The 23,347-nt window shown below is 52.0% G+C and overlaps 1 protein-coding gene across 2 annotated transcripts in view; it reads left to right on the top strand.

The window, feature by feature from the left end:
- Positions 1 to 23,347, top strand: part of FLT4 (fms related receptor tyrosine kinase 4) — a 59,904-nt gene that overhangs the window by 31,605 nt on the left and 4,952 nt on the right. For both annotated transcript variants that reach the window (XM_040604156.1, XM_040604155.1), the window contains exons 4-29: positions 1,053 to 1,165; positions 2,081 to 2,243; positions 2,488 to 2,627; positions 3,325 to 3,493; positions 4,311 to 4,428; positions 5,070 to 5,221; positions 5,978 to 6,140; positions 7,927 to 8,071; positions 10,725 to 10,833; positions 11,864 to 12,223; positions 12,473 to 12,619; positions 13,266 to 13,397; positions 13,667 to 13,773; positions 14,076 to 14,211; positions 14,995 to 15,099; positions 16,621 to 16,734; positions 16,974 to 17,062; positions 17,358 to 17,505; positions 18,082 to 18,176; positions 18,516 to 18,638; positions 19,069 to 19,180; positions 19,548 to 19,647; positions 20,073 to 20,178; positions 21,129 to 21,268; positions 21,921 to 22,041; positions 22,838 to 22,923. In XM_040604156.1, coding sequence (XP_040460090.1) covers positions 1,053 to 1,165; positions 2,081 to 2,243; positions 2,488 to 2,627; positions 3,325 to 3,493; positions 4,311 to 4,428; positions 5,070 to 5,221; positions 5,978 to 6,140; positions 7,927 to 8,071; positions 10,725 to 10,833; positions 11,864 to 12,223; positions 12,473 to 12,619; positions 13,266 to 13,397; positions 13,667 to 13,773; positions 14,076 to 14,211; positions 14,995 to 15,099; positions 16,621 to 16,734; positions 16,974 to 17,062; positions 17,358 to 17,505; positions 18,082 to 18,176; positions 18,516 to 18,638; positions 19,069 to 19,180; positions 19,548 to 19,647; positions 20,073 to 20,178; positions 21,129 to 21,268; positions 21,921 to 22,041; positions 22,838 to 22,923 — 3,493 coding nt within the window. The remainder of the gene's footprint in view (positions 1 to 1,052; positions 1,166 to 2,080; positions 2,244 to 2,487; positions 2,628 to 3,324; positions 3,494 to 4,310; positions 4,429 to 5,069; positions 5,222 to 5,977; positions 6,141 to 7,926; positions 8,072 to 10,724; positions 10,834 to 11,863; positions 12,224 to 12,472; positions 12,620 to 13,265; positions 13,398 to 13,666; positions 13,774 to 14,075; positions 14,212 to 14,994; positions 15,100 to 16,620; positions 16,735 to 16,973; positions 17,063 to 17,357; positions 17,506 to 18,081; positions 18,177 to 18,515; positions 18,639 to 19,068; positions 19,181 to 19,547; positions 19,648 to 20,072; positions 20,179 to 21,128; positions 21,269 to 21,920; positions 22,042 to 22,837; positions 22,924 to 23,347) is intronic.

The following is a 23,347-nucleotide window of genomic DNA, read 5'->3' as shown; positions in this document are numbered from 1 at the left end:
GGCAGGTGAGTAGGTGCAGCTGGCATGAGGCACTGCAAGATAAACCACACATTTCTTACCCTCTGCCCAGCCATGGCTTGGGATACAAGTGTAATTGCATCCTGGTCTCACCAGTTCTTTCAGTGTATCTGAAAAAGAGCCAGGAACGGGGTCTGTGCTGCCCTGTTAGCTTGCCATCTCTTTGTGATCAGGTTGATCTTTGCACTCTGTGTCTGGATGGTGCCTAGAATGATGGGTCAGGGCCACAACACACCTGCTTTATATGCTGCCACCAACCCTTTCCACCGTGGAGCCTTGCTTGAGCTTTTCTCATTTCACACAGGCGACATGCTGAGCAGGATGGGGCAGCCCCTTCTGCAGACGCTCTGGTTCTTGGTGCTACCTCTACATAGAGTTTAGCGTAACGTCCCTGGCCTTGCTAAGTCATTTCACTGATTAATTTTGGGTGGGTTTGTTCTTCCTGTCAATATTTGTGCTTGCAGCAGTTAGGAGGCGATGGGGTGGCAGCCCTGGAAAGCTCAGCTCATCTGTTTATCTGCCGGCTGGGATGGCTGCAGGATGACATCTGCATACCATTCTGCTGCGGATCACTTCCTCACCCTGGAAGGTCGAGCTGCCTGCCGCTGCAGCAGGGCGGCACAGCCCTGCACCATCCCTGCTGTGGGGCCACGCACAGTCACCAGCTGGGCAGGCACTGAGCCTAGGACAAGACCTGCTGGTTTCACGAAGGGTCAAACCCAAGCAGAGACCTTGAGGGGGCCAGGAAAGGGAGGCAATTTCCAGCACTACCCAAATGTCACACAAGTGCCGCTCCATCAGTACAGTGTTTGGTGTGGAGTAGCCGGCTGGCCTAGGCGCTAACCTTAGCTGCTCCCTTTGCATTCCCAAGCTCCAGGTGCCTCCTCTGACTGTCACACATTGTGACAACTCCCTCTGGCAAGCTCATGCTGCGTTAAAGAAAGCCAGAAAGCCTCCTTTTCTTCTGGTTGGTCTCCCTTCCCAGTTCTTTTCTTGCCTGTTTAGTTGTTCTTCTCCTTGTATCTCTTCTTCAGATTTTGAACAGCCATTTATCAATAAGCCGGAGACCCTCCTCATCAGCAAGAAGGAGAACACTTGGGTACCGTGCCTCGTGTCCATCCCAGATCTTAACGTCACGCTGACCTCGGTGAGAGCTCGGCCAGTGGGAGACTCTGGACCAAGATGTATTGCATTTGTTCTGCGTTTGTAATTGCCTCAGTGGAAGCAGAACAGGCACTGCCAGGAATGGGAAATGCAAGGGATACATTTTCCATGGAAAGTACAAGCCACTGGCTTCCTCATTTTATTTGCTGGTTGAAGCTGTGCTGGCCAGTTCCCTTGGGCAGACCTCACGGGTTTCCTGCCAACCTTGCTTCTCTTCCGTGGAATTCTATGAAACAAAACAAGACTTTGTTTTAATCCCATTTCCCTACAGCATCCCCTGTTTTCTCTGGTCTCTGTGATCTACAAACCCTCTAGGTGGTCAGCATCCCCACAAGGGAGGAGGCTGCAGTCCTGGGGCTGATGACTAAAAACAGCTCTGTTATCAGTTTGCTTGGGTCTTTTTTTTTCTCTCTCTCTCTCTCTTTTTTTTTTTTTTTTTTTTTTTTTTTACAATGCAAATACATCCTTCCAGGATGAGTGTTACCATTGTACAAAGGCCTCCAGGGACACTCTGGGGTCCAGGGGCCTTTCCCTTGCCCGGGAAGGACACTACCCAAGGTCAGCACTCATCCCAGTGGGGCTGATGTTTGGGATATCAGCATCAGTTTCCTTAACTATCACTAGAAGTTTCCATTCCTGGAAGTCTCTGGCCCACTCTGCAGACGGAGAGGCTCATGGTGCAGGATACGGCTGCTAGCGGTGTAGGGGAGGCCACCATTCCTAGATGACAAACCCTGGGGGGGAGAGGGCAGGAGGCCAGCAGAGCATGATGCTGCATCTTCTTCCCACAAAAGGGATGTGTTATCTAGCATAAAGCCTGGAAGGGGTGGGGTGGGAATGCTGGGGTGGGAATGCTGTCACCCTCTTATTTCAGTTGGCAAAATGTTGATTTTTCCAGCAAAATCCCCTCATCCACATTGATGGGAAAAGCACTTTCTGGGACAACAAGAAGGGGGTGCAGGTACCCACACACTTGATCAGGGACTGCTTGTTTGTCCAGTGTGAGACTGTCATCGACAAGAAGGTCTTCAGATCCAATTTCTTCATCATCCATATAACAGGTGAATATTTGGGAAGGTGCAGGTAGGGCAGCCTGGATGACTCTGAAGTCCGTCAGTGTGGCTCATGGGGTTGTTGTGGTGCTTTCTAGTTACATAGACTCTGCACGATGCTTATATCTCTTCTACTGCGTGCCAGAGATACACCAAGCAGAAGGAGGTCATACCCAAGCTTCCTGTAACTGCATAGTCAAAGTCAAATTGTTAATAGATCAGAAATGTCTTTTAATTGCCTCTTCCGCATCAGGGAGTGAGTTGTATGACATCCAGCTGTATCCCAAGAAAGCCATGGAGCTACTAGTGGGAGAGAAGCTGGTCTTGAACTGCACAGTGTGGGCCGAGTTCAACTCTGGCGTCCGCTTCCAGTGGACTTATCCTGCCAAACAGGTACCGGCAAACAGCGCGGCTCCCTGCGCACTGAACCACTTCCCTCTGAGTCGTCCCCTCCTGCCCCCTCATTGTTCCTCTTCACATCGTTGGCAGGGCCTTCATGATCTTAACCAAGCTGTGCCCTGGACTTCTTGGTCAGAGTGCTTCCCATTTTTCTGTCCTGCAGCAGAAGGCAGACAGAGGGAAGACCCCTCTTCCTGGCAGAAAGTACCCTCCTTGCCAAGGTGTTATTGCTCTGGAGCATTCCTGGCCAAACAGTGGCTTCATTTCCACCAGCGCAAACATCACAGGCTTCAAAGGAGCTATTCTAGTCACATAGCCCTGGTTACGGAGAGCCTGTGAGGAGGTCCCTTCCCTGCTGTGTCTTCTCCCTGTTGTAGCTTCTGGCTCTTGTGAAAAGTGAGACAGGGGAGTCCCCTGAGGGCATCACTGTTCACTTACCCCTAGGCTCCCAGCCTGGTTACCGGCCTGTAGACCAGAGCTAAACATGTGCTAAATTCTGACCCCAGTCTCAGGCAGTCAGTCACATAGGGCTTGTGGCCTTACCATCCCTGAGGACGGCAGTCAGTGGTGGAGATGCCTGTCCAGGGAAAGGCAATCGCTGGGCAGCAAGAAGCAGAGGCATGAGGAGCCCGTCTGCACAGCCTCATCCCACTGATGTCTCTCATCCCCCTCTCTCTGTCCTTTCCCACAGACACAGCGGGCAGTGATGGAGCCCGAGCGCCGGTCACTGCAGACACGCACAGAGCTCTCCAGTATCCTGACCCTCCACAATGTCAGCCAGCAGGACCTGGGCAAGTACACATGCACTGCCACCAACGGCGCCCAGATGTTGGAGGAGAGCACTGATGTCATTGTGCACGGTACGGCACCTTCCACTCCCTTGCAGATCCACAGCCAGAGCCGAGCTGCAAGCAGAGCAATCCCCAGACTGCTTAGGCAGTGCTTGGCCCAGGGCTCACCAGAGGGGCTCCTGCACCTCCATCCCACTCTGATTTAGTGAGACCCCACCTTCCTCCATTCCCTCAGCTCTTCTGTGCCCCAGCACCACACTAGAAGCACGATCACATTCAGTAAAGTGCCAAGATGATGACAGAGAGAGAGATGCAAACACCAAATTGGCCCAAGTGCCAGTGGGATGGCAGGACACACGTCTCATGGCCCTGCGGCAGATGCAGTGCCCCTGTGGCTTGGCTGGCCTGGAAGGCACAAGCAGGTGCACGAGGCACCATCAGCACTGGGCGGCTGTCTCGTGGCAGCCGAAAGTCACGGGGCAGCGCAGCCGGCCTGCGTGCCTGATGGCTCCCAACAGCGAGGCAGAGGCAGCTCTTTAACTGCCAGTTAACGCAGCACAGTGCTGTGCTGGCCTGCCCGACCCTGCCTGGCACCCACTCCCTTCTGCTCCAGGGAGGGGGCCCTGCTGGGAACAGGGATGTGGAAGAGAGCTTGGGGGTTGTATGGGCAGACAAGACAATAGTGGATTTTGGTTATTTTGACAGTGGTAATTATCATTATGAATGGTTATTACTGTTGTAGAGAAGGAGTCGTGTTCAACTGCAGTGCCACAACACCACACTTGTCCCTGGTCCTTGATGTCAGGCCCCGTAGAGAGTAGCAGAGCCTGGTGACAGCCTATCCCTTTGTGCTCTCCTCTCCCATATTCACCTTTTTTTCTTGCAGAAAAGCCCTTCATCAATGTGGAGTGGAGGAAGGGCCCAGTGATAGAAGCAACCGCAGGAGATGAAGCCGTGAAGCTGCCGGTGAAAGTCGTGGCTTACCCCCCACCAGACTTCCAGTGGTAACGCACCTTTCTTAGCCTGAGCCACCTTCTCCTCTCCTCCTTCCTCTGTCAAGTAGGGAAGCTAAGCCTGGCCTCATTGCTAGGTCCCTCTGTGCCAAAGATTGTCCCATTTGTCACTTTTTTCCACCCATGGGGGTCATTTCTCCCACCTGACCTGACTCTCAGCTGCACAGCTTGGGACAGGAGGAGGTGACATCTGGGGGAGAAGCAGCAAAGGTCCTGGCTTGGCTTGGCAGCTCTGCACCGTCTGGAGGGGCCAAGTGGAGCTCCTGCAGGAGCTGCCCCTCTTGTACCCCTGCCGCGAGGATTGTGGCTGCCCATGGGAGCAAGGGAGTGGGCCAGGCTGTGCACTGCATTGTGCTGCACTTTCACCAGAGCTAGCTGGGATCGAGGAGCTTTGCACCTGCACACTGCTCAGGGCACAGCTACAATGTCCCTGACCCCACACACATCCATACAAGACAATGCACAGACCCGTAACTTGGGTCCAGAGAAAGCCCAGAGGTGTCTTCAGAGAGGTCCCCAGTGCTAGAAAGGGGCACCCTGACTGCACCTTAGTGGGGACCAGCAAACCCCTGCCCAGCTGCCAATGGGACACTTCCTCCCTGTGGCTGCATTTTCTCTCTGCCTCCCTGCAGGTACAAGGACGGGAAGCTAATTCCCAAGCAATCTCAATCTTCAATGCAGATCAAGGATGTGTCGGAGCAGCATGCTGGGACATACACGCTGGTTCTGCGGAACAGGCTGGCAGGGCTGGAGAAGCGCATCAGCCTCCAGTTAATTGTCAACGGTAAGGGAGGGGGCCAGGTGTGGAGCCAGGGGGAGAGTGCTGCATCCATGGCCCCAGCCTTTGGGCTGCTCCAAGATCAAGTCCCCATTGCTATCCTAAAGCAGTTGGTATCTACATCATCTCCTTCTCCCCCATTGCTGAAGGATGCTCTGGTTACAGTGAGACTGGTTCCTTGTGGTCTGTGTGATATGGCACAGTTTTGTTCCTGGCTCCATCACTCTGGGCAGGATATGGCCTTGCTCAGGGGCAATTTTCCAGCTGCAGTTAGAGATGCAGCTGAGGGTGACTGACTGATGCAGACTGGAGGGCAGGGCAACTGCAACAACACACACGAAACCTGGAGTGGGAGCAGTTCCTCTGGGTGGGAAGCTCTTAGGGAGCTTTCCCCCAGCAGAAACTGGTCCCTGTCATGCAGGAACCAGATACCAACACAAAAGCATTGGAAGAGCACTGCTGCTTGGAGATTTGTCTCCGGCAGTCTCTGTAGCCCTGTGCTGGGGGCTGCCAGACAGTGCTTTGAGCCCTGCAGCATCCAGACAGTCACACCCTGCAGAGGAAGGAGAAATGACATCACTTGAATTTGCCTAAGTATAACTTGCTCTGCTTTGCAGGCCTGAGCTCCCCAGGAGCTGCCCTGAGTGCACATAGTGCTTTAGTGCCCAGTCTCTATAGACGGGCCTGGGGAGGGCTGTGCCTGGCCTGGGGATGCAGCAGCTGAGCCTGGAGCCACTCATGATGTCACTCTGATCCTTGCAGTTCCTCCACGCATCCATGAGAAGGAAGCCTCTTCCCCGAGCATCTACTCCAGGAGGAGCCCCCAGGCCCTCACCTGCACAGTCTATGGCATCCCAGCGCCAGAGGTAATCCAGTGGCAGTGGCGGCCGTGGATGCCCTGTCGGATGTTCTCCCGACGCAGCCTGTAAGTGCCATTTCTTCCAACACGCATGTCTTATCAGGACCCCAGAATGGCATTAGAGCTCCTTGTGACCATGGCTGTGTCCAGACTCTGTCTTGCTTTTGCTCTGCCAGCCACAATATGGCAAGAGGAGGACAGCACTGATAGCTCAGACACCATATACCCACTCACCCTGTGGGGAGGCAGTGGAGCGTAACGGATTCTCTTGTACTCTGTGTGAGAGTTTTGCCCAGCCTGGCTGGCATCAAGGGCTTCCATAGTTTCCCTGCATTCTCAGCCATCTGCATCCAGCAGGGAATGTCTGTGGCCCTGCCACACCTCACAGCACCTGCAATAAAACCACTGACCACTGTGCTAATGGCAAAACTGAGACACATTGCAGGAGAAATTGTCACAGCCCCTTGGTAAGACCCTGAGAGAGCAGCTGGGGCTCACCCCGTTCCTGCCCAAGGCCCCTGTGTTTTTTTGGTCCTTCATCTTCTGCTGGGTAATGATGGAAACAAAGGCACTCATAGGCAGGTGAGCAGAACTGCTGCATGTGGGGAAGAGTTGCTGAATCCAGGAGAAATGCCAGATCTCCACCAGCTGCTGGGATGGTTTGCCAGGAGGGTGTCTGTGCAGGCAGAAAGGGCACATGACCACTGCCTGCACCCTGGGAAGCTGAGGCAGCACCAGGCAGGGCTGCAGTGGCATTTTTTAGTGGTAGCCTCACAGGAAGAAGGAAAAGGGATGCTGGAGAGTTGTAGCCAGAACAGTCAGGGCGGAGGACATCAGGGTGCCTGGAGGAAGCCAGGTCCTGCAGCCCTGTGCAGGCTGTTGCTGAGCCAGGGATGCCAGAGAGCTCTCCATCACATGCAAGTGCACTGTGGCCCTGTCAGGAAGCAGAGGCCCATGAATTATGAGCACTGTCTCCCAAGGCCACCGTATTCCTGCCTAGCATAGCTCCAGAGGATGCAGGAGGCTTCTTTCTAGCTTCCTGTTGTTTACACAGCTCACTGCTGTGCTCACCTCGCCAAGCGCTCTGCCCTGCATTGCCAGCGCGCCCTTGCCACTGCTCTCAGGCTCTCAGCTCCCCACTGCTTCCCTGTCACCATAAGCCTTCTCTCTTCACACCTCCCACCCTGGATTTTGGGCAGACCCTCCAATCTTCCTGCCCCATCTGCATTTCTGGAGCACCCTGCAGGCTGCAGCATCTGGGGTCCCTGACAGATCTGGGCACTTCCTCCCACACGCCTGTTTCAGCCCAAACAGGTACCACCCTGCCCTGTCAGACACCAGCAGCATCTCTACTTGGGATGTTTCTCTCCTGGTATTTATTGAATCAGGGGTAGCAGGAGCACCCTTGGGTGCTGCACTGTGTGCTCTCCAGGCCAGCATCCAGCCAGTCTGTGATATCCCTGACTCAGTCCCAAGCAGGGGTTTAAGACCTTGTTGCTGAGCAAAGGCATCAAGAACTTCCTTTGGCACACACGAACCAATTTCACTTCTGCCTTTCTCCACCATTAACATGAAACCACAGGCCTGGGGGTGAAGACACTGCCTGGGACACAAGTATCTGTTCCCTGCCTCAATTTTCACATTTATAGGTGTTTGCCTCACTCATGATTGCAGAGCACCCTTAGAAAGCACATCAGAACTGTGTGTAACCAAAAGACCTGGGAAATTGTGCAGAGATAGAGGACAGGGGCATCAATTCTCAGACACAAAGCTATTTTTGCCACCTTTTCCCAGCTGACCTTCTCTCTGTCTCTCTCCTCTTTCTCCTGCTCCTCCCCTGCTGCTGGATTAGCAATAGCAGGCACCGGGCAGCAAGGCGTCATCAGCGGGACCGGATGCCCGAGTGCAAGGACTGGAAAGATGTGTCGCAGCAGGACGCAGTGAACCCCATCGAGAGCATTGACACCTGGGTGGAGTTCGTGGAGGGGCGGAACAAGGTGAGGCTGCAGCCCCAAGCCTGTCCAGGAGCAGGGAGATGCAGACAGCACCCTCAGACTGGTCCTTTGTAATCAGCCAGCAATAGTGGCCTGGAAAAAAGCCTGGCAGAGACAGATTTGGGGAGGGCTTCACACCTCTGCTGCTAAAGTAAACCATCAGCGGCTGTTCCCAGCTCTGGGGCTCGGCAGTACCAGGCAGCCCCAGGGCCAGGGAGAGCTGTCATCTTTGAGAAATCACCCTGCGTCCAGAGAGGCTCCCTCTGGGGCTGACTGCGCAGAAGGATTTACACCGGTTGCTGTTGAACACAGGGCACCCAGCTGGGGAGGGCATGGGGAGCGTGTGCTGGGGGGGATCCCATGGCCATTTCTGAGCACTCTTGTGTGAGCTGTTCCAGGACAACCAAACCCCACAGAGCAGCCTGGGCAGCTGGGAAGGTTAAGCAGGAGTCACAAACTGACCAGGAAATCTCTGGCCTTGGGAACATGCAAGTGTGTGATGGGTCTTTTCATCCAACTGTCCCCATCCCAGGGGGGTGAGGGTGGTATGGAGATGCTGGCATCCAGCCGCTGCAGATTTGTGAGTGAGAGCACGTGTGCCCCACAGAGCCCACTTCTCCATCACAGCATTTCCTCTCTGGAAAGAACATCTCTCCCTCATTGCAGCATATGACCTGCAAACAGCCAGACACGGCTTTTGCTGCCTGTTTCTGTGTCAGTCTCTCTGGTAGCTGTGAGTGTCAGGTCTGCACCGTGACGGGGTTCCTGTTCCCACTGGTGTCGGGCACCAGCCGCTCACAGAGGGATGCAGAACAAACAAATGGGCCCCTGTTTCCGAAAGTCACTTCCTGTTTTCCTACACACCTCCAAAGGCACTTCCCGTTCCCTGGCCTGGCCAGGAGGAGTTCATCACTCTGCCAAAAGGGTGGCAGAGGCAGATGCTTCTCCTTCCCAAGCAGCCAAAGCTCCTTCGTAGAGGGTCAGAGACTGGTGTCCCTCAAGGAGGCAAACAGGGGTGGTGGGAGCTCCTGGGTGAGAAGCCCTTGTGTCCCCTTCCAGATGTGTCTCTCATCTTGGTCGCTTTTGATCTTTCCCTTTTTTCCTTATTCTCTTCCTCCTGTTCCTCAGCTGTGTCCTTGTCATTCCATCTATTTGGTTGTAACTGTCCTGGAGGTTCAACTTAGGTTGTGCAGCCCAGGGATGTGCAAGAGCTCTGTGAGAAGAGAGCTCTTCCATTTGTGATGGGATGTTACATCCTCTTTCTCTGCTTTCTCTCCCTCTCCTCCTTTCTGTCTGTCTTCTCTTACCATCCTCCTGGTTTTTATTCTGTCCAGAAAGGCCGAAATGAGCCACAGTGTGTGCACTGCACAGCCACGCACTGCAGACAGCAGGATGATGCCAAATCCAGAAACCCCAACTCAAACGTAACGGTGCACATTAGAAGGAAAATCCCCAAGAAACAGGAAAAGCAACGCACAAAAGTGCCAGCAATAGGGTCACTTCAGCTGTATTGAATAACCCCAAGAAACGGAAAAGGCAATGCACAAAAGTACTAGTAATAAGGTCACTTCAGCTGTGTTGAATATGCACTGAATGAATGACTGTTCCTTCTGATTAACATAAGCTAATACATTGCCACTTAGAACGGAAATGCTTCCCAAAGTCTATGGGATGAATAGTAAAGGTAAAGTAGTTTCCCTGTAGGAATGCTTTTTTTTTTTTTTTTTTTTTTTTTTTTTCCATTTTAAACATTGTTCCATTAGAGGGATTTTTGCATGTAATGAACTTGTCATTTAAACCGGGAAGGAGGAGAAACCTGGGCTTTAAACTTCAGATCTCCTCTAAGGGGAGTGCTTGTAACATATTTGGCAGCTCACACATGTGCCGTGTGAGACAGAAGGAGGAGAGCTGCCTTACTCCCCAGCTGCCTTTCCTGGCTTATTTGGAGGCAGCATCTCCTGGGTTTGTGCTCCCAGGGCAGCAGCCTGGCTCTTTGCCCAATCTTAGTCATGTCTTACTGGAAGGAGGGAGGGTGAAGCTTTTAGGACTGTGTCTATGTACACCTGGAGTTTAAGGACAGAAGATGACAAGTCTTCCTGAAGTAGTGAGAGCTGGGATGCTTTCACAGGTTTGATTTCCTTACAGATAAAAGGAGTGCTTGCAGGTCTGTAAATACCTGTAAAATCCACTGAACTCTGTGGGACACTAAGTAGCCATTTAACTGCAGAGGGCTCAGGGAATCAAAGCCTTGGTATTTTTTTCCTTTCTCTCCGCTGTATAAGCTTGGCAGGAGCTTAGCCTACCCCTCAACCCTGCATCTTGTTCATGTCCCTGCTGGGCACAGGCCTGTCCCCATGGTGGCGACCCAAGGGGCTTAGCTCGCAATGGAAAGCCATCTATGCTGGCTGGGCTCTGCAAAAAAGGAGCAGAGATCAGGAATAAATCCACGTCACTGTTGCTAGAGCTAGCAGATGAGGCTTAAAATGCACAAAGGGCTACGGAATAAGGGGCTATTTTTGCATAAACTTTTCCCAGGTACAGCTGCCACCTGGGGCCAGGCTCACTGTGTGCTTTGCTGTCTGCCAGAGAGCAGCACTGATGCTGCTTCTCTTCCCTTTTGCTCTTCCTAACTCCTTATGCTCTCTCCCTCCATCAGACAGTCAGCAAACTGGCCATCCAGGAGGCCAACGTCTCAGTCATGTACAAGTGTATTGCCTCTAACAAAGTGGGTCGAGACGAGCGGCTGATCTACTTCTACGTGACCAGTAAGTACTGCAGATGTCCCCTTGACATGCATCAGCCGAGCTCTCTGCTTGAAATAGGCAGGTCCCTAGACCTGTCAGGTGCTGTCATTCACAGCTAGCACCTTCAACAGTGGCTAGGAAGCCAGCAGGAAAGCAGGGCTGCTCCAGAGCTCTGCTGAGTGGCAAAAACCTGGAACACTGGCAACAGACAGCACAGGCAGAGTTTGGCAGGCAGACCTGGGAATGAACCGGTGCTGCCTGTGTCTAGGTCCTGGAGAAGCCCTGGCAGGTCCTGGGCTGGGGACATCCTGGGCTGGGCATGTGCCTGGTCCAAGAGCATCCTCTAGTGGCACTGCCCGCCCTGCTCCCAGGGAGGGTCGTGCTGGCCCGAGCCCCCCCAGCAGTGTCCCCACGGGATTTTGGTGGTGGGAGGAAGCCGAGTTTGTAGAAGCCAAAGCCCGGTAGCGTGGGCTGGAGTCATGACCCGTCAGGGGCTGCATAAGCTTCCTGCCAGTGGTACCCCATGCTGGCAGGAGTCTGTCCCTGTCTGCTGGGGACAGGGAGCCCAGCAAGGGCACAGCAGGGGCTTATCTTTGTGCCTCTCTGAACAGACCCCAGAAGCCAGGGCTCATGAGCCTCATAGATAGTACCTGTACTGTAAGAGCCACCAGCTTCTGCGGAGGCAGATGAACAACATCTTGTCCAGCCTGGCTGTGTAACTGTCGGCACATGTAAAAGCAGGTACATGTGCAACCCAGGATGCTGCAGCTGAGCTGAGAGTCGTAACAGCCTAATTCAGACCTCCCAGACTTGTTACACTTGTGACCCCTCTTAATTTGACCGCGGGACTTCAGCATATCCCGTAGCACTCACTGGGCTTAAGCTGTCGATTGCTAGCAGTTTGCGTGTCACAGTTCTGCTCTCGATCAGTTTCCTTTACCCTGGCTGAGGACAGGGGGGTCTCAGAGAGCTGAGCCCAAGGAGACAAGTTCATTGTGTCTGGCAGCTCAGCCATAAAAACTCATTCACATGTTCATTTCCTTCCTGAAAGCCATTCCAGACGGGTTCGAGATTGAGTCCCAGCCCTCGGAAGAGCCCATAGAAGGGCAGGACCTACAGCTGAGCTGCAATGCGGACAATTACACCTATGAGAACCTGCAGTGGTATCGGCTGAACCTTTCCAAGCTCCATGACGAGGAAGGCAACCCCCTCGTGCTGGACTGCAAGAATGTCCACCACTATGCCACCAAGATGCAGGGGGAGCTGCGCTTCCAGCCTGACTCCAACGATGCAACCTTGCTGCTCACCATCCCCAACATCTCCCTGGGTGAAGAGGGAGACTACGTGTGTGAGGTGCAGAACAGGAAGACCCGGGAGAAGCACTGCCACAAGAAATACATCTCTGTGCAGGGTGAGGGTCCACAGGGCAGGCGGGAGTGACAGAGGAGAGCTGATGCTCTTGCTGCCATCAGCTTCCCAGTCTGTCCCCAGGGGAAGCCACGCAAGCAAGCTAAACTCAAGGTGGCAAAGGCAGGGCACCTGGGTTCTCAAGACACCCTTCAGCAGGGGTCAGAGACCCAAAGCCCCCCAGGAACACAGATATTCTTTTGATCAATCAGTTTCCCGTTTTCCCCTCCTCCTCTTTGTGCTGCTCCTCCAGCCCTGGAGATTCCTCGCCTCAAGCAGAACCTGACAGACATTTGGGTGAACATCAGCGACTCCATAGAGATGCGCTGTAAGGTGGATGGCAACCACGTTCCTGAAATCAGCTGGTACAAAGACGAGAAACTGGTTGAAGAAGTGTCAGGTACAGTGAGCTGGGGATGAATCAAAGGCAGGGCATCATGTCTAGCAGCTGCAGAGCTGAATACTGCTGGGTTCTGGGAGTTGCTGTACCCAGGCAAAGGCAGCCATTCTCTGAATTGGCTGAACTCTAGTCTTAATCATGTTCTATCCCAGTTTGACGCAGTCTCGTTGGCCAAGTCTATGCCCTAGGGCCTGGCTCAGCACTGTCTGTGCATGTGCACATTCAGCTGGAGAGCAGAGAGAGGTAAATCGTTCATCTTCATACTCTCAGCCCAGTGCCTGGCATCTCTGTTCATGGAGGGACCAACCCAGGTCCCATGGAAGGAGCATGGGAGGGATCCAGGCACATTGCAGAGGGAAAGGAACAAGCCCTGACACACCAGCTGGACAGCCTGGCACCATCCCCGCCCCACCAGCACTGTCTGCGGGGGTTTCATCCCCTCCATACACTGCCTGGGGAAGGTCCCTCCAGGGTATTTCTGGGCCATCAGGCCACAGAAGAGAGCATCTGCCAGCTGGTGCAATTTCACTCTGCCATCTAAAATAAACTGGGCAAAAAATAGGAGCCTTATTTTAAGTTTGAATGAGTCCAGCATACTAATCCCCCCTCCCTGTGAGTGACCACCGCAACCCTCCATGCCTTACAGGGATTGACCTGGCAGACTTCAACCAGAAGCTGAGCATTCAGAGGGTGAGAGAGGAGGATGCTGGGCTCTACCTGTGCAGTGTCTGCAATGCTAAGGGCTGCGTGAACTCCTCGGCCAGCGTCTCTGTGGAAGGTATCAGCAGCCACGACACCCCTGGGGATGAAGAGGTGGAGTAGGAGTGTGGCCAAGGTCCCATGCCTCTTCCCTGTGACACTGAGCAGCAGGAGGCAGTCAAAGCCCCTAGGCCTGGCTGGTAGCATGGTGCTCTCACAGGAGCATGTTTAGCTCAGGCAAACACACCTCCTCAGTCTCCCCACATCCTGAAGCAGGCTATAAGGGGTGGCCGAGCTGGGGCATGGAATGAGAATCTCTGAAGCTGCAATTTCCCTCCCGTCCCACAGGCTCTGATGACAGGACCAATGTGGAGATTGTCATCCTGATTGGGACTGGCGTTATCGCTGTTTTCTTCTGGATCCTCCTTATTCTCATCTTCTGTAACATCAAAAGGGTATGTGATTGTCTCTGTCCCAGGGCAGGGGAGGTGATGTAGCAGGGCTTGGGGCAACACCATTGCGGTGATATGGGGCTGTATGACAGCATCTGCTAAAAACAGGTCATTGAGAGCTGCTTCAAGCGCTGTCACCACCAAGGACAGGGTGTATAAGGGCTGTGGTAAAGGAGGTGACAGGGAATGGCTTTTGCCAGGGGGAGGCAGGTCAAGGCAGGCAAAGGAACCAAATCCCCTCTGGGAGTCAGCACCCAGTACAGGCAGGGCATCTCCTCACCCTTTGTGTTGGCTGATTCCTGCAGCCTGCCCACGCAGACATCAAGACAGGCTACCTCTCAATCATCATGGACCCCGGTGAGGTGCCTTTGGAGGAGCAGTGCGAGTACCTGCCCTATGATTCCAGCAAGTGGGAGTTCCCACGAGACCGCCTGCGCCTAGGTGAGCTGGACTCCCTCCCTGCCACTGCGTGCAGTAGCCAGCATTTCCCACCAGGTTTCTCACCTCTGTATTTAATGCCTTCTCTCTGCCTCAGGCTTCCCCTCTTCTTCCCCAGACTGTCCCTAAAGCCCAGCTGTGCCTGGGAAATCTCTTTGGGTCTGACTCTATGGACAGGTCTGAGCCAACTGTAAGCCCAGACTCTCCCAGTGTACGCACACAGGCATCACTGAGACCAGAAGACCTCTGGGCATGCTTTAAAACACATCCCCATATTCTCCAAGTGGCAATCTGGACAGAACACACAGTCCACAGCAGGTACCACAAGCTCCAGACCCAAGACTGCATCCATTATCCTCCTCATGCTGAGATACCCACCTGCAGTCTCTTGCCTCTGTCTGGAAGAGTTAAAAGGGCTGCAGACTGCCTTTGAGGCACAGAGCAGTGGCATTAGCCCTGGTTGCTCTGCTGCAAGGTGTCACGTTTACCTTGCCCATACGCTCTGCTTAAGGGCAACAAACAGCCCCTCACTTCTGCAGGGCCATTTCCTTCCTCTGCTTTGTCCATGCCAGCTCTGCCTCAGTTCCTCCCATCATCCTTTCTCTTATTCTCACTGACAAAGCAAGCAGCCACCTGGGAAGGGCACACGTTCCACTCCTTCCTTTTCCTTTATGATGTTTGTTCTTTCTTCTTCCCATGGTTTCCTGTTGGGATTTTTGTTTTTTCATTCCATTCTGCCTGTGCTGCACCTGCCTTCCTTCACACTGCCTCTCTCCTTGCTCATAGGTAAAGTCCTGGGTCACGGTGCCTTTGGGAAAGTGGTGGAAGCATCAGCATTTGGGATCAATAAAAGTAACAGCTGTGAGACCGTAGCAGTCAAAATGCTGAAAGGTATGTGGACAGTGAAGCAGAATATGCAGCCTGTGTAGACAGCAAAGAATGAGGCACCTGCCAGGGAATATCCACCCTGTAAATACCTGTCTTTTGCATAAAGCATTTGTTAAAGCTCTGGAAAAAATGTTTTGTCTCCCACAAGCACTCCTGGGTGCTTCTGCATAAGCCAGCCCTGAACTAGAGGAGAGGAGCTGGAACCAGCCTTTTAATTTATGGCTTCTTGGTCTCAACACAGTTGATCCTCTTGGCCTCCCCTCATGGATGCTTTAGCCCCATTCAGCTGCACTGGGAGGCAAGTGGCAGAATAGACAGCAGGAACTTGAGGAGGTCGGCTTTCGAGGAAATTTACCTTGTCTGCAAAGGCAAAGAATGAAATCTGTCTCAAAGGACGAACAAGAATCCAAACCCCCTCTTTGGCAGGTCACTAAAAGAAGTGTTTCTTTCAGTTGCCTTCTTCCAAATGTGCCTGTATTTTGTGTTTATGGGCCAGGTTCAGACCTGGGTAAGGAAGCAGGTTGCAGTTCTTACCCAGTTCTGAGGGCTAAATTGGCTTTGCACCCAAAGCTTGGTCAATCCAGAGTGAAATTTTAAGCTTTTATAGCCACACTTTCAGACAGACATCCCATTATTTTGCAGTTTGGCACCCAACAAAATACCGAGGCAGTCTCTGGCCGGCAGTGACCTGTATGTGGAAACCAAATCATGGCCCATCTCAGCAGTACTTATCACTGCAAGTGTACAAATGATCTGCACAGAAATCGCAGAGGGCATCCTGGACATGCAAGTTTGCTTCACAGTCCTTTAAGGCATGGCTCTCAGCTGGCCCATCAGTTGCAGCTCACAAGGATGCTTCTGTCTCAGGCTAAATTTACCAACTCTTAAGTAATGCAAAATGCATGTGGGGAAGCCAAGAAGTATGAAAAAGGCACACAAAACCACAGAACACCCTGAGGGTAAAACAGAGAATCAAGAGTTGATGTGAATTAGGCACTCAGAGAGAAGATGCAGTACAGAGAGCTGGCCAGGGCACAACACTGTTTGCTATTGGAGAGGAATCATAAAAAGATATTCTGGGTTTGAGCTGAGACAGCTCCTATCTTCAGTCATGATCAAAAGACTCAGATGCCTTTTGTTTCTAATTTTCCTTCACATTGTTTTGCAGCTCTTTATCTCTGTTCTAAGGCCAAAAGGGCAAAGATTCAAGTGTGTAAGCCTCAAGTCATCTGTTTCCCCACACAACTATCACAGAGAAAAATCTGTCGGGCACAGGTTATGTTGTCCTTTGCTCTGGGTGCCTGCACCTGGAGGGAGCACCCTACTCATTACAGCAGGGATGTGGGATCTCCAGACAAAGCTCTGACATTTCACATGGAAACATGCAATAACAAAATGTACCAAGACTCTGGGGTCACAGCCTTCTCAGCAAGACTCACATTAACACTCTGCTAGAAGAAGGGTGGCGAGGGGGAGTGAAATGCTGCGAGGAGGCATGGTGATGTGGCATGTCTGTGTTTCCAGAGGGAGCTACCGCAAGTGAGCACAAGGCACTGATGTCAGAGCTGAAGATCCTCATTCACATCGGGAATCACCTCAACGTGGTGAATTTGCTGGGTGCCTGTACCAAACCCAATGGTAAATATTTCAGAGCAACAGACTCTGCCTGCTCCCAGAGATCAGTGCTTGTCCCTTTGTGTCCTTTCTGCTGGCCACATGTGCCACCACAGGGGTATGTGGGGATGTTATCAGTGTGTCTGTGTGCATTTAGGACAGGTGCCACAGCTCAGTGGGGCCGCACGTGACATAAGTCAGGGCAAATTCTAACCATCCCAAGCCCTTACCTCTTCCCCTGATCTTTGGTGTCTTCTCACCAGGTCCACTCATGGTTATTGTTGAGTTTTGCAAGTATGGAAACCTCTCCAACTACCTGCGGACCAAGCGGGAAGGATTCAGTCCTTACAGGGTAAGTGTCTTCCTTTGACCCTAGAGACCTGTCCCATGTCTAGGGAAGGAAGATGTTTAGTGTGAAATATGATCTGACAATGGGACAAAGACACCCTCTGTCTAGCAGCAGATCAACTTTACACAGTGATCTGGGTTCACATGCCATCAGGGAAGTAATTTCTTTCTGCAAGGGAAGATAGGTGCTTCCAGGCCAGAATTACATTCCAAGAACAGGAAAAGACTGTGCAGCTTGTGGGTGCAGGGGTTACAATGTGTGGTGCCTCCTGAGGGTTTTGGTTTGGTCTCCTTGCCAGGAGAAGTCTCCCAGGCTGCGTATTCAGGTCCAGTCCATCGTGGAGGCAGTGAGAGCAGACAGGAGAAGTCGTTCTGGGACTAGTGACAGCGCTATCTTCAACCGCTTCCTGATGCACAAGAACCAGACAGCACAGCCAATCCAGGAAGGTAATACTCCAGCCTCAGCAGCAGCTCCTCACCTGGCCCACCAAAAAAATGCCAGACTTGGCTAGCTTGGGGAATGGGTAGAGCATGACACTGGCAAGTTAGGACCCAGCCCTGCAGCTGATCACTCCACTGTGGCATGGCAATTCCCTGAACAGGGCTACTAGAGTCATCTGTTGTCTTGTAATAGAGTCTCAAAACTCAGAAGGGAGGGTTAAATCCCCTTGGATTTTTTTAGCCTAAAGAAAGAGATTTGAGGGGGATCTCAGTGGGTCCTCCCTAGGACAGGAATGACGAGCTGACCCTCAGAGTCCCTTCCAGCCCTGTTCCCCACATCCCTGTCTGAATGACATGTGCTGGAGGCTGGGCTCATTCTCCTCACACTTGAGCAGGTCCTTGCCATGTGCTTTCTGCCACCTAAGCAGAAAATCCTAGAGGGGAGCTGGTTACTCCAGTTAGCGCTGAGGACTAGCTGTATCTCACCAAGGGGCTGGCTGTATCCCACAGTCCTGGAGAAACGGAAGAATGACAAAAGACCTCTCTCTCACTGTATAATAATTTTCTTGTACTCCTGGACAGTGGATGACTTGTGGCAAAGTCCCTTGACAATGGAAGACCTGATATGCTACAGCTTCCAGGTAGCACGTGGCATGGAGTTCCTGGCATCCCGAAAGGTGAGTTCACCCTTTCCTTCACTCCCCTCTTCTTTTGCACGTGCCTGATCAGAGAAGGCCTGCCTACAGCCACTTCACAGGTGACACACAGAGAGGTTCAGTGACCCTGCCTCACACTTCTCAGGAAGTCTGAGGTAGCCCTGCATGCACAAAGATGGGAAATTAGTCCTCTTGTATTTCACCCTCTCCTTAACCACCTCCTTTTGCAATTGTTATTCTTCCCACTTCTACCATTCCCGCATTACAGCTCAGGTTCACAAGGGAAGGGGGGTGCTCCGCGCTTTCTGATGGTGGGTGCTATCCCTCTGATTTTTCCCCTTCCTCTTTGCGTGCCCTCAGTGCATCCACAGAGATCTGGCAGCTCGCAATATCCTGCTGTCGGAGAACAACGTGGTAAAGATCTGTGACTTTGGCCTGGCCCGGGACATCTACAAGGACCCTGACTACGTCAGGAAAGGCAGTGTGAGTGCCATCTTCTCAAACCCTATACAGATTAGGCCCCCTTGAGGTGTTCATAAACTACTCTCGGGATGGAATAAACTGAGGAGAAGATGAAAAAGGAGGAGTGGAACCACTTGTGTGGCTGGGACCAGGAACTGTTGGTCCAGTGATGTATGTGCTCTCCTCCTCCACCACCAGCAGACATCTATCTCCTTCCTTCTGCCCCTCAGCTTGTCGTTAACTTACTCTTGTTTCTTTATACTCTTTCCTCTTCCTTTCGGTGTCTCCATCTCTCCCTCTGGCCTAACCAAACCTCCATTTCTCCATGGAGAGAGGAGCAAGACTATCGGCTCTGATTTCCATTCATCCCTTTCACCCCGTTGCTACAAGAAAGGCTGTCCTGGGAGATGTCCCTGACTGAATGTTTGTGCCTTGCCTCTCCCTCCTGCAGGCCCGTCTGCCTCTGAAGTGGATGGCTCCAGAGAGCATCTTCGACAAGGTCTACACCACCCAGAGTGATGTCTGGTCCTTTGGGGTCCTCCTTTGGGAAATATTCTCACTAGGTGAGTGCTAATGAGGGTCACATGCTGCTGAGGAAGACCTCCATTCCCATGTAACGGTTTGGTGGGTGAGTCTCGGCAGAAGGCCTTGACCCTCTGAAGCACACCAAAGGAGTGATGGGAAGAGACATCGATGTAGGCAGAAAAAACATGGAGGCCACATCCACCCACAAACAGTGATGGGGAGATGGGCATGCAGAGGTGGCCTCCAGCTCACTGAGGCAGAGAAGCCTGCCTCAGGCAGCATCAAGGACTTGGGCTGTGTATGAGAAGTGATCACAACTCCCAGTGTTTTGGGAGGAAGGGCAGTCTCAGGACTGGTTTCTGATGGCACATTTCATGTTCCCACTACTCTTCAAACATCCTTTAGGGGCATCTCCATACCCTGGAGTCCAGATCAATGAGGAGTTCTGCCAGAGGCTCAAAGACGGTACCAGGATGAGAGCCCCAGAGTACGCCACAGCAGAAATGTGAGTCAGAAACCTCATGGATCCCAGCACAGGGCAGGACAGGCCCCTTTGTGGGATGCAAAGGCCTTTCAGCCAGGGTGGGGAATGAGCCAACGCATTCTTCACTCCAGGCAGCTGCCTGGAGGGCAAGCCAGATGGTACCCTTGCATACCCATGCTGGGATGGGTCTGCAAGTGGGCAATGTGCTTTCCCACTCTGAAGGGTATCAGAGGTGTCCGAATTAGCTCTTTGTGCACTGTTATATTCAGAGCATAATGAACGAGGGATCCCTTCCAGTAGGTCTACATGGCCAGTGGGCTGGGGGTGCCAAGCTTTCCTTCACAGTACAGGTGCATGCTGTCCCAGTGGGCACAACGTGGATGTGAGCTGCAGAGTGGGGTATGAGGGGTTTTCTGTGCTATAAAACCAGCATCTCTTCTTGGCAGTTACCGTATAATGCTGAGCTGCTGGCACGGCGATCCCAAGGAGAGACCAACTTTCTCTGACCTGGTGGAGATACTGGGGAACCTTCTTCAGGAAAATGTCCAGCAGGTGAAAACTTCTCTGTGTCCTTGCTCAGCTCCAGACAGCTCTTTCTTCTGCCACTGCTAGCTCCCTCACTTTGCTGTCCCCTGATGCCCTGGCCAATGCAATACCTTTGCGCAGGCCAAGGGATAACAGTGTTTCCTGGATCAGAGAGGTCTGTTTCCCAGAGCTGCTGGAGAGCTCATTTCTGTGGTAGCCCTCTAGCTGCATCCTAATATAGCTCCGCTTCCTGCAGGGCGGGTGCCCTCTCAGTCGTCATTACAGTATTTCGATCCTAATCCCCAGATGATTTTTTTAAATTTTTCAGCTGAGTCAAGGTCCTAGCGCTCCTGCCTCCCACATGCCTGCATAATGAAAACCAGGACTTCACCAGGGTTTCTGAAACTCTACCCTTAGATTTAAATGTCAGGACCATGTGAACCAAACAATTGTTCCATTACAGCAGTCAGACATACAGATTTCTTTGAAACTATTACTAATCACTGCCATGCAGTAACTCACCAGGACTTTTAACTGCGATGAGCGTGCAGCTCTGATTTTAACATTTTCTTGATGTTCCGTTTCAGAAAATGATAGCTAAATGCTTAAATATGTGTACTGTCTCATCCTGACGTCCCTGACTTTAACCTTTTGGCACTGGATCCCAGCACAGGCATGACTAAGCCACAGTGATGTGCCCCCAGAGCACAGTGCTCTGTCTGTGTAGGCTGGAGAACTGTAGGTGCCGTAGGACTGGGTTGTTTTCCTGCTCACATGCACCTCCATGCACCGGCAACAGTTGCAGCTACTTAACACAGAGGGCACAGAAATCTCCAGCCAGATATTTTGTCCCAGAGAAACAAAAGATATAAAGCAGAAATTTTCCTCCCCAGCTCCGACAGCTTTTGCTTGTAGAGCCCTTACTTACGGGAAAGCCCTCCCCTTCTTGTAAAGCTACTCACTGTTCTTCCTACCAGGAAGGGAAGGATTACATCCCACTGAACGATTCTCAGAGCTCAGAAGATGATGGTTTCTCCCAGGTGCCTTCCTCTGCCCAGCAAAACTCAGATGAAGAGGACTTTGACATGAGGATACGCTGCCACAGCCTAGCAGCAAGGTGAATCCCCTCTGAAAAGGGCAGCAAGAGCACAGCAAGCAGCCAGAAGCCTGAGGGATATGGGGAGAACCCAGTAGCAAAATACTGGAAAAATCCCAGGTGGTCAGGTGTGATCCAGGCATTTAGGCCATAGCATCTTGCTTATAAAAGCAAAATCACTTTCCTTTGCTGAAGAGAAAGAGGCCTTGATGTGTAAGCCTATGACATTCCTCCAGCTATGCTGCCGGAGCATGAGGTCCCACTAAAGGTGGTGTGGCCCATTAGGTAGATGAGGAAAGGTGTCAGCTGCATCTCTGCCCTTCTGCTAATGCAGGAGCTTCATCCTATCTGTTCCTAACTAACCCAAACAATTAGGCCTAGGCTTCTCATCTCTGGGGAGCTGTGATAGTGTGATGCTTGGGATCTACATGACATTATTCTGCTATTCCAAAGTGGAGAGGTAATCGGGGCTTGATTTCATCAGGAAGTCTGGGTGCTCCCCATTGCAGAAGTAGTATGGGGTTAAGAGGTCTAAGATGACCCCATTGCCCTCCCAAAATCCACCATTCACCTCCCTCCCTACTTTGATTGCATGGAGAGGTTGGGTTCAGGTCCTGTTTATTCATGACATTGACTTTTGGTTTTACTGAACGCAGTACGCTTCTGTTGGCAGATACTACAACTGTGTCTCATTCCCTGGTTGTTTGACGGGAGGAAATCAGATCAGGTGTCCATCCAGGATAAAGACTTTTGAAGAGTTTCCCATGACACATACAATGTACAAGGCACACCCGGTGAGTAGCATCTGAGTGGAGCTGAGCAGGGGGCAAAGAAATGTTCAGCTGTTTCCTGACACCTGTGCTGTTAAGATCATGGAAGGAAGATCACTCCTACTCCTATCTAATGTCAGTCTGTCTGTGTCATTCCTGTTCAGTCCATCCAGTCCTATGCACATTCATTTCTCCACCTGGCACATAGGGGTTTCTGTACAGCACAGCTCGTACTGCCTGACTGTGAAATAGGTTAGATCTGCAAGCAAGGGGTCTACAAAGTACCTCAGAGAAGAGCCTGCCCTTCACCCTTCTCAAATCTGTGAACACGGCCTGGTTAAGCATACTGAAATCCGGCCAGGACTAGATAAATCCAGAGTGCTTGTCTGCATCTCCCATATCTTGACCCACATGGCAGCATGCAGTAGGGACCCTTCTGGCATCTCTGAACTAAGCTGGTACTTGTATCTCCTCTAGTGGCAAAATTGAAGTCATACCTTTAGTCTCAGAGGAAAATCTCACCTCTCACAGATTTGATGGTAATATATCTTCCAGGCAGGGAGGGTTTGTTCCCACCCCACCCCCCAAAAAGAAGTGGCACTGAACCGCACACGCAAATCCTACCTATGTGCTGCTTTTAAGAAGGCGCCTAAAAAAAAATCAGTTCCAGCAACACCATGGAGCATGCTGGTAAAGTGCCCCTACTTCTTTTTCCCCATCACAGATACACATGATCTCATCTCCTGAATGATTTCTCCTCCCTTCCCACTCTGATCAGTCGACAGGGATGTTACTGATAACTCCTGTTGCTTCCTTCCAGGACAATCAGACAGACAGTGGGATGGTTCTGGCATCTGAGGAATTTGAGAGGATAGAAAACCGACACAGAAAAGAAGGTGGATTCAGGTACTCCTTAAGTCTAGCCACTCAGACCTCCCTGCTGCCAAATGCACTGAGACCAGGAGGCAGCTCTCAGTCTCTCCCCATAGGGTATTCAGCAGCAGCAGGGCTCTGGGCGCTGAGCCAGAAAGGTCCGTGCACACATTAACGAGAGGCAAAACGCACAAAGAGCAGACCTGCCTGCTGCTTCCTAGGGTTTACAAATATACACTGTGCCTATTCAATGAGAATGTGTCTGTTAAGATAATGAGGCACAGTGGAGTGGTGGTGTTAATAAGACTCTTAATGCTTATTGACATTTTCTGATTAAATGTGTCAGGCCTTGTTCAAGCAGAGGCAGGTGGGATGGATGGAAACTGTGGCTGACACCTCCCTCCCCCAGCCCTGACCCATGTGGTACAGGGCCCCGATGTGGCATTGCTGGGATGGT

The sequence above is a fragment of the Falco naumanni genome, chromosome 8, assembly GCF_017639655.2.
Source record: "Falco naumanni isolate bFalNau1 chromosome 8, bFalNau1.pat, whole genome shotgun sequence".
Taxonomy (NCBI): Eukaryota; Metazoa; Chordata; class Aves; order Falconiformes; family Falconidae; genus Falco; species Falco naumanni.
Note: the sequence above shows the minus strand (reverse complement) of the source record. Positions and strands in the feature narration are given on the sequence as shown.